The sequence below is a fragment of the Ambystoma mexicanum genome, chromosome 1q, assembly GCF_040938575.1.
Source record: "Ambystoma mexicanum isolate Mex_15411 chromosome 1q, UKY_AmexF1_1, whole genome shotgun sequence".
Taxonomy (NCBI): Eukaryota; Metazoa; Chordata; class Amphibia; order Caudata; family Ambystomatidae; genus Ambystoma; species Ambystoma mexicanum.
In genome coordinates this window covers 1,028,413,695-1,028,427,217 of record NC_090922.1, presented here as the reverse complement: position 1 = coordinate 1,028,427,217, position 13,523 = coordinate 1,028,413,695, and the positions used below count along the sequence as shown (strand labels likewise).

Below are 13,523 nucleotides of genomic sequence, written 5' to 3'. Positions count from 1 at the left end.
CAAGAACCGTAACATAAATAACTAGGGACAACTAAGCAGTCAAGTAAGCAAGGTTTAGAATGGGAAAAGAAAGTAGAAAATAATCTATTTGCAATAATACAGGAGACTGGAACTGCATACTGGTAATCAGGAACTGTAAATCTGGACTGGAATAACCAGGGTAGGACTGAAGACAGATAACAGGGAAACTGTAGCTCTGAAGTGGGATAACGAGGGCTGGACAGAAGACGGATACAAGGAAACCCAGGACTGGAACTTGGAAGCAAAAGCCAGGAAACACAGACCGAAGGAAAGAAGGAACAGTAGGCAGGGAGCCAGATAATAGGAGGTAGAGAGCAAGGGGCTGCAGACGGGGGAACAATGACTGCAACAGAGGAGCAGGGCTGCAATGCAGGAAGCTCAGAATAACAGAGCAGAAGGCAGAGGATAGTAGCAGGCTGCAAGGTAGGGAGCCCAGAGGAGCAGGGCAGAAGGAAGAGGAGAGTAGCAGGCTGCAAGGCAGGGAGCCCAGAGGAGCAGGGCAGAAGGCAGAGGAAAGTGGCAGGGCTGCCAGGCAGGGAGCACCGGGCACTGGAACAGGAGCAGGATCTGACATCAACAGGAAACAGCAGAATATTGTGGCTCAAGGCAAAAAGGGCTGGGAGCAAACTCAATGCAAGGGACCTATGCTCCTGCAGGCAGTTGCTTAAATACTGCCCTGCCCTGTGCTGAAGCAGGCTAGTTAGCAGCATCTGGAGCAGCACACCTGAAGGTAATCTGCCTCCTCCCTCTCTGGTCCTGGGAAGGTGAAAGTATCACTGATCTCTAGGGCTTCTGGGGATTGTGGTTCCAACACTGATGCATAGACATAACAAGGAAATGAGAAATGCCGCAAGGTGCATTGTGGGAATTGAAGTCCATGTTTTCGGAAATAAAGATTTTGGAAAGGTAATGTCAAATAATGATTTAGGTGCTTCTTTGAAGATGGTAGAAAACACTCTGCGGGTCAGAAGACAGCGCCACCCAGACGCAGAGTTGCAGAAGCATGACAAAAGCTAGTTGTACTCCGCGGCTCATTGAGCTCAAATTCTTAAATGTGTTTCCATGAGTATCAATGGAGAAAGATAAGTGGAAAAATCTTGCTAGAGATATGTGAACAGAATACGCATGATTGCACATGCGAAAGAAAAACGCAAATGGATATGTTGAAGCTCTTGAGTGTATAGCTAGACTAGATTTTAGGGACACAGATAAGCAGAGGATGATGAGCCCTTGTCAACATATATATAACAAACTAGTACAAACGCACAATTGTGCTCTAATGTTTTGAGGTAAACATCTGAAGATTTTGGTTTACTTTAATGAATTTGATGTACATTTTTTGTTTATATGTCAGAACCACGACACACTGATTTTGACAATATGAGAATTATCAACATTAACTGCTTCTTTGAAATAATGGAATATGTCAAGAGAACCTTTTTTGTATTAATTGTAAATATGATTTTTATTTTTTTTAACGGAACACATGATATAGTAAGAAATACTGTAAGAAAGAAAATACAAATGAAAAACATCGTTGCAAGGAATGTATATGAAAGAAATTGTTGTAAAGGTTTGTTAAACGAACTAAACACAACAAATAAATAAATTTTAAAAAGAAGCATGACAGTACCCTAAGAGGTTGCTCTAGGGGATATGTGTTGGCCAGTAGATCTGGCTGTCCACAGTTCTGTGGTTGTATCCATGGTTTATGAAGTCTGATCTCAAACTTTGTATGTTTGTATCCCAGTCCCTTGTTTCTGAGCATATTCGATTGTATCTTAATGCTTGGCTGAATATTGTAGCATGTTATGTGTGCACTGGGAGCAAGCTGTCACTCTTCAAATAGCTGGCACGGTCAGTTGATTTGCAATATACTGTCTTCTGTAGCTGGCAATCTTCTATTGTTATGGTGGTTTTGAGGAAAGGTACTTTTCCAAGAGAGTAGGAAACTTTAAGGTTGATTGTTGAGTGGAATTCATTAAATCTCCTGTGGAAATTTAGAAGATCCTGTTCGCCAGCAGTCCAGATCTCGAGGATGTCATCCATGTAGCACAGGTATTTCAAAGTTCTGCTGGGTGCAAAGGACATCCATCTGTAATTATGCCATTAATACATTTGCATACTGTGGTGCCATCCGAGTGCCCATAGCTGTCCCCATAATTTGGAGTTAAGTATCAGTACCAAACATAAAATAGTTGTGGGTCAGGATGAATTCTATGCACTTGCCTATAATGTCAGCAAGAGGGTTTTGATCGCCAAGAGCATTCTTACATGCCTCAGTGCCATATAAATAGGGAATGTTTGTGTAGAGTAACTCTGCATCCATGGGTGCCAGTAGTGTGCCCCTGGGGAGGGGGCCTATATCATCCAGTTTGTTGAGTAGATCAGTGGTGTCCTGGATGTAGCTTGGTGTCACTCTTACCAGTGGCTTCAAGATATTCTCGACCCAGCCAGAGATATTCTCAGTCAGAGTGACTGACCCAGAGATGATTGGGCGTCCAGGGTGGTTTTCTTTGTGTATTTTGGGGAGCATATAGAAAGCAGTGGGTATTGGGTTATCTGGTATGAGGCTCTGAATGTGTTGCTGGAAGTCATTCAGAAGTGTGTATAAATATATATATATATATATATATATATATATATATATATATATATATATATATATTATTATTATTTCTTTGCCAGCAATTCAATAAAATCAATGTCTGTTACATACTGTGTTTTCAGCACCCACTTTCTTGGTTACTTAAGACGATTTTGTGAGGATACTGTATGCATGGCATTTTGTTGTAAGTCTTTTAGTTGCATGCGTTTTCATTTACAGTGGTCTATGAAGTGGTGTATTTTTGTTTTCTGAAGTAGAACAGGTCGGGTTTGGCCCAGAATATCATTGGTATGTTGTTCTTTTGAGGACCTCTGACTGCTTTCTTGAAATTACGATTTTGTATGCGTGCTTGTGACGTGAATTGGAGGTGGTATTGTATGAGAAGTCGTCGTGTGTCTTGTGTGCCTACTGATGCTTAGGGCAACCTTTAAGTTGGAGTTGTCGGATCTGCAAGAGCAGGACATATTGTATTGCCAGATTTGCTGTCGATGGTAGATATGCACTCTTGGCCATAGGTGCTCACAGGTGATGCACAACACTTAGTTTTGAGAATAAGATCAATTAGCATTCAATGTAGTGATGAGGTGGGCTAGTTGGATATGCTGAGCAATAATGTTGAGCAATAATGCACGGTATATTTTTGATCTTGTCCAAGAAGAGGGGAAAATGCATCAATCACTGAGAATGCAAGTGGTGTCCATACAAACACAGAAAATATATTTCAAGTGATGACTTAATGAGTCATTTTGTCCTACCTTAATTGTTTCATATGTATCTGTAATGAGTGCAATAAAGAGACTCAGAACCATGTAGATGAAGAGACTAATGAAGGAATAGAGGTATACTCGGCTGAACAACCAGACCAGGTAGCTTTTCTGCTGCATCCGTGCAAATGTGGCAAACATGTCATCCCCGTTAATCAAGGAGAAAAGGCATTCCGAGACGATATTCAAGGAGCGAAACTAAAGGAAAAGAAAGGAAAGAAACCATACATTTAGTTAATGTTAATATCAATATTCCCAAAGGTGAAGCTTTATGAGCCAAAAATCTTAATGCAGCAAAACTATGTATTATGTATAAGAAACACAAAAATGAACAAATTCACCAATAGAGATGATCAAGAAACCATTCTCAAAAAAGCATTGACAGAGGTTAACAAAAGACCATGGAAAGTATTTAAACAAATAGCTCGACCATTGGCTAGATCAGAGACCATATGTTTTATCACACAGCACACTGCTCAAAATCAGACTATCAAAAAATATTTCAACAGAATTTGGGGTTACTTAACTTGGACATAGACCTAAGCAATTACCTGGGTGCACAACCTGATATGATATCCACTAGATCCAGAAACATTAAATAAATGATTAGCCCAAGTCATTTCTCAAACAATAAATGTGAAATGTGCTATTAAGTAAGCCAAATGTTTTTTTTCTGCTGTAATAAATGCAATGTGTGTCATTTTACACTTAATGGAACAACTACAGTTGATATATAAGAGCGAGAGAACTATGAGAGTATTCTCCCCTTCGGCAGCCGCTGACCCAAAACCCATCCTATGCGGGGTTCCCCAAGGTTCCTGCGTCTCGCCAACCCTTTATAACATTTTCACTAAGCCATAGTTTGACGATCTGGACCATCTGGGTATCACCTATACCAATTATGCAGATGATACTCAGATTCTCCTCCCGCTTTCTGGGGATCACAGTACAGACACGGGATTAGTGAACAAAGTTTACCTTATCATCCAAGCATGGTTGGCTACTCATGGCCTGTGCTTGAACGATGATAAGACCAAGCTAATCATTCTGGGTTCACAGGCCAACATTAAAAAACCTGGCCATGAATGTTCCTTTTTTAATATCGACGGAAACACCATTAAAGTCTCTAAGGAGGTAAAAACCCTTGGATTCTATTTGGACCCCACACTGTCTTTCGATAAACAGATCAAATCCCTTACCTCTTCCACAGCTTACACTTGCAAATTAATCAGAGCTGGTAAGCCTTTATTTCTGACAACAGTTGCCTGATCCTGGCTAGAGCCCTAATACTCTCCAGAATTGACTACTGTAATGCCCTATACAGTGGTGCCAACAAATCTACCATCCAACAACTCCAAACACTACAGAACAATGTCCTTAGAGCATCCCTAGGCATAAATTAAAAAAAACACATTTCCTCTTTGAGACGTCAGCATAAATGGTTATCTACAGCCAACAAAATACAATCAAAGACCCTCTCCCTAACCCACAAAGCCCTCAATAATGCAGCCCCCAGCTACCTTTCAGATAAATTCCAGACAAGAAATTCTCTTAGACCCATCAGATCTGGGAATATCAATTGTCTGACCATACCTAAATACAAGCTCAATACTATGGGTGGTAACAGTTTTACAGTAAAGGCTGCTAAACTCTGGAACTCACTACCTCAAGATCTGAGAGCTGACCAACCCTACCTACACTTCAGAAAAAATATAATAAACCACATCATCGCCACGGACCCTTAGTCCCCTCACCGTTGTGGACTTGCCCTCACCTGAAAGACCCTCCTACCTTGCGTTAATTGTGTATTATGGCGCTACACTCAAAGACTATGTGCAACCTAATCCTCCTGCGCACTAGTTAGCTTACTTGTGAGCCTAAAGGATTTACGATGGGTTTTACTCTTATTATATATATTTTTGCACAGGGCCTGTTGTCCTATATCTGTCTGTAATTACACAGGCCACTCTTATTTTTGTCTCTACTTTGTACATTGTGTATTTCTTGCAAGCATGTAAATATTGTATATTGTGCTCATTTCGCAACTTTGTAAGCTTTGCATTTCCATACCACTGCGCCCTTTTACTTACGAGTCGGGTGCGCTTAACAAATGAATAAACAAACAAACAAACAAACAATAAACAGAGGAAAAATGATTTAGCAGCAATACCCGATCCGGGGGGCTCGATCAGGAATTATTGCTATGAGCTCCCTGGGTTTGTAATCTGGAAACCCAGGGTGTTAAGAGCGAAGTATTTTGATTCAATGAACGGTATGGCTTCCGGAGTACCGTTCATTGAGTCAAAATACTAACTAAAGATGGCCACCATGGATCAGGCAGCAGGGCTCCGTACGGAGCACCGCTTCAATTTCCATGGTGGACACGGAGCAGCAGCATCAGCGGCAGGTGCCGCTGCCACTGAAATAATCAGGTAAGTGGGACGGGGTGGGAGGGATGGATGATTTGAAGGGAAGGGTGTGTGGGTGAAGATGGCGAGGGGAAGCAGCCATCAGGTTGCATGGAACGCTGGCTTGGATTAGTAGATTCAGCCCATGATCCAAGCAACCTGATTGGTTGCATCCCTCGCCCCAAAGCTAATATACAATTAAACAATGTGTTAACTGTTAAACCAGATATCGTATCTATGTGATCCAATGTGTAGGGAGCACGTAAAGAAACCTCAAAGTACGAATTTTCAAACATGTGAGGAGCGTCAGAAATGGAGATCCAAGATAGCCTTTATCAACACGCTTGATAGAACAGCACACGAATGAAGAATACAAACTGGTTTGGGTCTTTGTACTACAGCATGTTCTAAAAGCAGAAAGAGGAGGCAATAAAGATTTTAAATGAAGGCAGAAGGAAGCCAAATGGATCTTCGAATTCAATGCGGTGGAAACAGGACTTTCTTTTCCACTCTGATATCACTTTATTGCCAGAGCCCAGTCTTGGTGTCCCTCCACCAGACTGCACATATACAACTGATATCTCCAACACCACACCTAACGCTAGGATGCAGGATGCAGCTACGACCCGGCAATTCCATCAGCTGCACACACATCCGGTGTACCCATGCACCCTGCGACTCCTTCACTCTCTACTGACTAGAACTATGGTTCCAGAGGGCGCTCAACCTACCAGTGCTTTAAGATCACACCAATGACATATAGAGCGCTATATAAATGCCAAGTAACGTAACATAATGTTCTTATATGTTAATAGATGAGCACGTGTTTGGCATATTTGAGTTCTCCACAAGAAAAATATTGTTTCAATAGAGATCCTCGTGTGAGAAGGAATTCAATTTAAACTTAGATACGCCAAATAGAGATACCAACACATAATTATAAAGAAAAATGTTCAGGATACTTCTGACTTCTACTCTAAAAGATGGTTTTTATAATACAATAGGTACATACCAGACAAATATATCCCATATGTGAAGCACTTTACCCTTGTTTTAATACATCTGAACGTTTCATAATGATAACTTATTATGCTAAAATAGTTATTATAATAAATAGTTATTATAATTTGACCATTATATCACTTTGGCTTCTAACCTAAATGGCATCACTCATCACCTACGATATCGGGAAACTGAACATTAAAGTAAATACCACATTAGGAATTCCGTGGAGGGAAAGTAACAATTGAAATTATTAATAACCAGGTTAAATCTATCTATTAAAAGCACTGTATCACTCCGTTTGCTGTTAGTTGTCCTTTTTTGTTTCTATTCAAATAAGATAGCCCCAAAAATGACATCGTCCTCGGAATGCCAAAGCAAACACACTCCAATTCTCCATAAAGGGGAATTTGAACTTCCATTTGCTGAAAGTGAACACCATTTATCTATGTAGCTTCCGTTTTGAAATCAGTTTAATAGAATATTTAATATGTTTAACCTTTTAAATACACCTATTTGAAGCCTCATATTATGAAACATTGAAATACTTAAAAAGAATACCATACAATCACAATCAACCCCAAGTGAATTTTCTTTATGCAATATAAGGATCATAATTAATATTTAGCTTGTTTATCTGAAATATATTTTTTCCAGATATAAAAAGAAGCAAGAGTTCTTGAAAATAATTGACTGTTATCTAAATTATGCAGTCTTATTAAATGTTGATTCTATAGTGGTAAGCATATCTTAAAGAAATTAGATCTAATTAATCCAGCATACGAAATATCTCTGTACCTACGGATGGGGCTGGAAATATTTTTGGTAGCCTCCTTTACGAAATCATGGAAAGACACAGAGGGGCAAATGTGTTCTGTGTGTGGTACAGCCAGTGAAACCCTGATATACTTTTTACTGATCTGTCCAAGTACAATAGCCTTGAGAAAACTGTATTTGAGGGCTATGGGACTTTGTTCCGTAGCAGAAACAGTGCAGTTTCTTAAGACAACCAGTGTCCTCCTGGGCTTGGCTGCCAAGAGAGAGTGCACTGAAACAGTGTCTGAAGCCGAGTGATCCCATATTCTACATTCAAGTACACCGATACATTCGATAAAGAACACGCCAATGTCCGTTGGAAGTTTCTCAGCATATGATTTGAGGCTGCAAGCAACGCTCTCCTGTGCTTAGTTGGTTTATTGTTTTATTAATATGTGGATCTTATCACTGGTTGTGTTTTAAAGAATCAAAGTGTGGAATCTTTTTTAGTGAATTCTTACATGCAATGTATACTTATGACTTGAAGTTGTTGTAAACAAATACAAGTTTTCAAGCTGAAACTATTTATCCACTAATCTAGATTCACTATCACAAAACAGTTTTAAATTCAATAAAAATAACTTTCCATGTCTAGGAATAAGCTAAATTGAGGTTGTTTATAGTACAATTTCATAGTTGACACAATACTAATACAGGTAGCTTCTAACCAGTCATAACATACTTGAATTCCTGAGAATATTTATATTGATTTTATATTTCATTGTGATCGAAAAGTCATCTGTTTAGACCAGGCCATATCATTATTCACATTGTGAATGATATCGGTTCTTCTCATCATGGATAGAAATAAGAAAGACAATGATAACATGAAAATAACTATTAAGTTTTCACTTTTACAAATGATCACAATTAAAATTGAAATGATGGTACTTTTAGGTTTGCACTGTAATTATCAACATATACCATACTGTGCAGTACAAATGTAACTGTTTCTGGTATTCTCTTTCTCCCTTTCTAATTAATATACTAATTCTTAACAACAACAAAAGGGTTTAATTGATTACTTTACAGTTCTTCATCATGTCCAAGCAGAGAGAAAAAAAACACATTCACAGAGAATGCCAATGGATTGCATATAAACATACAAAAGCTATTTTATGTGATGACTTTATGAATTGGATTACATATGAAGTGGAGGGGGCCTTTCCTTTTGTTGCAGGCATGACAAATGTATGTAAAATGGGAGAGAATCAAGAGGGAGGAGAGTCAAGAGGGGGTGCTAGTTGCAAGTTATCCGATTACCCGTGGTGCAAAGGGGTCAATGGGAGCACACAGTGGGTTAGCTGAGCAGAAGATGGTTAGTAGCTGTGACAAACTCCCATTGTTGAGGCTAATGGATGGTGTTGGGTTGACACAAAGAGAGTGAGAGAGTATGAGGGAAAAAAGCAAATAGTAGTGGTTTAAGAAAGAGAATGGTGGAGCGTAAGAGGACAGACAGGCAAGTTGGATGATTGGGTTGTATGGTGCAACGAAAAGGAGGCCAGAAAAGGTGAACGAAGGAATGAACAGAGAAAGCAGGTGACAGAAGGGAATGATACAAAGAAATAATAAGGAGAAAGAGCAAGGTGAGGAAAGGGCTAGTGGGAAAATGGCAAGGTAAAGAGGAAAGGCCCCAGATTCCTGATTAACTGAACAGGGTGGAGCAGAATCTGGCGGCAATGTAAGATCTGATAGAGAAAACAGCCATGGAATACCAAAGACACTGATAGGAGAGAAAAAGGCCAGTTAATACAAGGTCCCAAAAGCAACTAATGAATCTGATACCTGTACCCCAGGTGCCAAGTACTCCAGATGTCTAGGCGGACAAACGCGAGATCAAGAAAGACCGGCTCAACCAAGAAAGTTTCTGAATGGCAGCAAAAAATAAATGCGCAGCAACAAAAACCCTAGAAACTCTGAGGCCCTGTTTTCCGCCGGGGATGGAGTCTTATTCAATGGGGAGAGGGAAGGACTGACGGCCTTGGTCCAAAATGAAAGCCACGTCACTTGGATAAACTGCCAAACAAACACCCATTGATTCAGATAGATCCAATCCCCTGACCTTTCTTATGTATACAGCAAAGTAGTTGATCTGAAACAATGGCTTTGAGTTGTCTTTTCATTACGTGGGTGTGACATCTGTCAGTGGGGGCAGTGAGAGAGAAGGGGGCTAGTGCAAAACTGTTTGGGGGGATCACACAAGTGGACACCAGGAGGGAGGGGGGATTGATAGGAGTGTGGTCAGGTTGCCTGATATCCTAGTTATTTTGGGGTAGTAGTAGAAGTATGAGGCAAAGTCATCTGTGGAGAGAGATGAGGTTATGAAGTGGTTTTTAGTTGCAAAGAGCATGGTCTGAAGGCTCATAGCTAGTTTGTGCTGGTGGGAGGTGAGCAGAGAGAGGATATAAGATTGATATAATAAAGGAATTTGCCATAGTCAAGTGAAGTAGTGAGGACATGGAGAGAGTCTTTGTAGGCAATTTGTTGTAGGGAGCAATCCTTATGCCAGTGCCTCTGTGAAGGTGCTTAAAGGTCCTTAATTGTTGGATAGCTGGCTAGATCAATGGTTGATGGGAGAGACAGGAGGGGGTGAAGGAATGATAGGATAATGAGGGAGCCAATATGTTGAACTTGATGAAGGCGAGATCCACATTGTGGGAAAGCGGGCTTGAAAGGATTACTTTACTTAGAGGACTTCCACATGGCAATAGGTGAGGCAGAGGGGATTGGGTGTGGGAGGGAACAGAGGCTGTGAAATGGATGAGAGAGTGGTTAGCAGGAGAGGGGTTAACAGAGCGAAGAGGAGTTTTGAGTTGAGAACTGGAAGAGGACATCAAGTGATTCACAATGGGCCAAAACGTTGTGCAGGTTGGCCATCAAGTGGTATGAAAGGGTGAGGTCCAGCTGTGGGTGATGGGTCTGAGTCATGCTTGAGCAAGTACTCTCATGCATTTTGGCAATAGGTAAATCACTCTGGAGTATTTGAAATAGGAGTTCCAGTTCTGAGAAGAAGAGATTTAGGGTGCCAGGTGGGTGATAGACGACATGAATGGCATGAGGAGTGGAGCAAGAAAATGGACAGGGGTATGTTCAAAGTAAGATGTGGTACAGTTAGAGGGGGTCAGCGGGGCTTATGGTGTGTTGCAGCTGATAATTAGACGTACAGTACCATCTTATTTAGATAAACGAGGAGAGTAAGAAAGTATGCCAATTAGGTGTGGAGGACAGGCAGTTTAGCACATTTTGCTGATGAACATCACTGAGAGCTTGAGGTGATGGCAGAAAATGTGTTTTGTTTGAGAGGTATTGCGTTTTCCAGGGTGCTAGGGTGAGTTTAGTCAGGGTACTCAGGGTGGGTAGTGGGAGAATACAGTGAAAGATTGGTAGTGTAGGGGAGGTTGTAGTGCAGAGGGTGTCGGGAGATGAGCAAGCAGGGCATCCTTTAAAGCAAGAGTGGAGGATGGGGAAGGAGCAAGAGAGAAGAAATAAGATTGGAGTAGCAGTGGGACTGAACCTTGAAGTAGGTGCAGTCCCTAGGAGAGAGAAGGAGTGGGAGAACATTGTGGAGAAGTAGAATATCCAGGAACATGGTGGGTGGTGCCCTTTAAATGGATAGTAGGGAGGGAGCAAGGGTTGGGCCAAGGGAAAAGCAGGTAAGGGGGTCTTATCTTGTTGCTTTAATAAATTAGGCTACTAGATACCATGAAAAAAAAGAAATCAATGTAGCTGGCCTGTAGCGACCAACAATAATTGAATTAAATGCAGCACAATTTAAATAAATTAATTGAGGCAGGTAGCAACCAATAGACATTCACATCAATCTAGTTAGGCTGGAAGTGACAAACAAAGAAACTACATTAAATGCAGCGCAGTTTAAATACATATGATTAGGGAAGTAGTGAACAACAAAAGAGGAATTAAATACAGAACCAAGTTAATCAGTGAAGTTAGGTTGGTAGTGACCAGCAGGAAATACTATTTGGCTGGTGCTCCCCCTTGGACTGATCACTCCCTGATCACATTTACTATCAAAAATTGCAAACTACCTAAGAAACAAAACCTTGTTGCTCCTCCGATACCTACCAGAAATAAAAGGAACCTCTCAGTGGAAAATCTCAAGCCAGTTCTCTAACTGCTACTCAATCCTCTACCCGCCTCATCCAAACAGGAAGAACTAGTGGAACTTTACAATAAGACCATTACCTCAGCGCTAGACAAAATTGCACCCCTCAAGCTACGCAAAGGCAAACCTAAACCACACTTGAACAACTGTTTTACACCCAAACTTAAAGCCCTTCGCAATGAAAAGAGAAAACCCGAAACATCCTGGAAATCCCACCCCTCTTAACAACGACAACCTACATAAAATCACAGCAAACTACAAAACTGAAATCTTACTAGCCAAACGTAATACTTACAACGATAGGATTGAGAAAGCCAGTTCAAGTCCCAAAAAACGTTTTACCATACTTAGAGAACTCGAATTCCCCACCCCTTCAGCAGACAACTGCATTAAAGATAAAACTTGGTGCACCAAAATACAAGACGCACTAGCTAACAAGATCTCCTTATTACAAAACAAAATAATCACAAAACGAAATAACCTCCCCACTAGTGTAAACATCACCAAAACGTGTCAGGCCCAGCCCATACCCCCCCTCCCTTTTAGATTCACCCAAGTATCCACCATTGACGTGGAAAACATCATTGCTTCACTGAAACCATCCAACTGCCAAGGAGACTCGTGCCCAGCCTCTAGCATCGAGGAAGCTGCCAGTGAACTTGCTCCCTTTATCACCACGCTTATCAACCTATCCTTACATACATGCACCGTCCCCACCACCCTAAAAGATTCATGGGTACGCCCTCTGTTAAAGAAACCATCCTTAGACCCAAACATCCCTACCAACTTCAGACCCATCACACCTGTACCCCTCTTGCTTAAGATCATTGATAAGGCTGCCTATATCCAAATTCAGTCCTACCTAGAGGCCAATAACTTACTTGGACTCTGACAATCAGGCTTCAGACCTCAACATGGGACTGAAGCAGCCCTGATTGACTTGAAGACCCAGAATGAGGAATTGAAAGATAAAGGAAAATCCGTTACTCTTGCTCCTGTTGGATTTGTCAGCCGCATTCGACCTCTCTTCAGCGGCCCACTTTTCAACAGAAGCAACAGCATGGATCCAATCCTTTTTAAACAATAAACCGATGAGAGTTTTTTCATCAGCTGCATCAGCAGACCCTATCCCCATCACCTGCAGTGTCCTGCAAGGATCCTGTGCGTCGCCAACCATGTATAATGTGTTCACCAAACCGTTATTTGATGACTTAGACCATCTGGGTGTCACCTACACTAATTATGCAGATGACACCCAAATCCTTATACCTCTGACAGGTGACTACGAGATCGATCCAGCCTTGGTAAACAACATCTATCTTATCATTGAGGCCTGGATGGCCACACATGGGCTATGCCTGAATGATGAGAAGACTGAGCATCTACTCCTAGCCATCCCACTCAATCAGAAGAAACTGAGCAATCAATATCTCTCTTTCAACATTGATGGCAATGACATCAAAGTGGCCAAGGAGATAAAAACACTGGAATTCTACCTAGACACCTCCTTGAACCTTCGCAAACAAGTCAGCGCTACGGCCTCTGCGACAGCATACACCTGTAAGCTGATCCACACCTGCAAACCGTTTCTTTCCACAGAAAGGTGTTTGACCTTGGCCAGAGCCCTTATTCTATCAAAGATCGATTACTGCAACGCTTTATCTTGATGCCAGTAAATACATCACCAACAAACTCCAGATTCTCCAGAATAATGATCTGAGAACAGTAGTGGGCATCTACAGAAGACAGCACATTTCTACTACCAGAAGTAACCACAACTG

At 41.2% G+C, this 13,523-nt stretch overlaps 1 protein-coding gene across 2 annotated transcripts in view; it reads right to left on the bottom strand.

Moving 5' to 3' along the window:
• The window catches only part of MCOLN3 (mucolipin TRP cation channel 3), a 939,415-nt gene that overhangs the window by 181,247 nt on the left and 744,645 nt on the right, over positions 1-13,523 (bottom strand). For both annotated transcript variants that reach the window (XM_069641701.1, XM_069641700.1), the window contains exon 12: positions 3,385-3,591. In XM_069641701.1, coding sequence (XP_069497802.1) covers positions 3,385-3,591 — 207 coding nt within the window. The remainder of the gene's footprint in view (positions 1-3,384; positions 3,592-13,523) is intronic.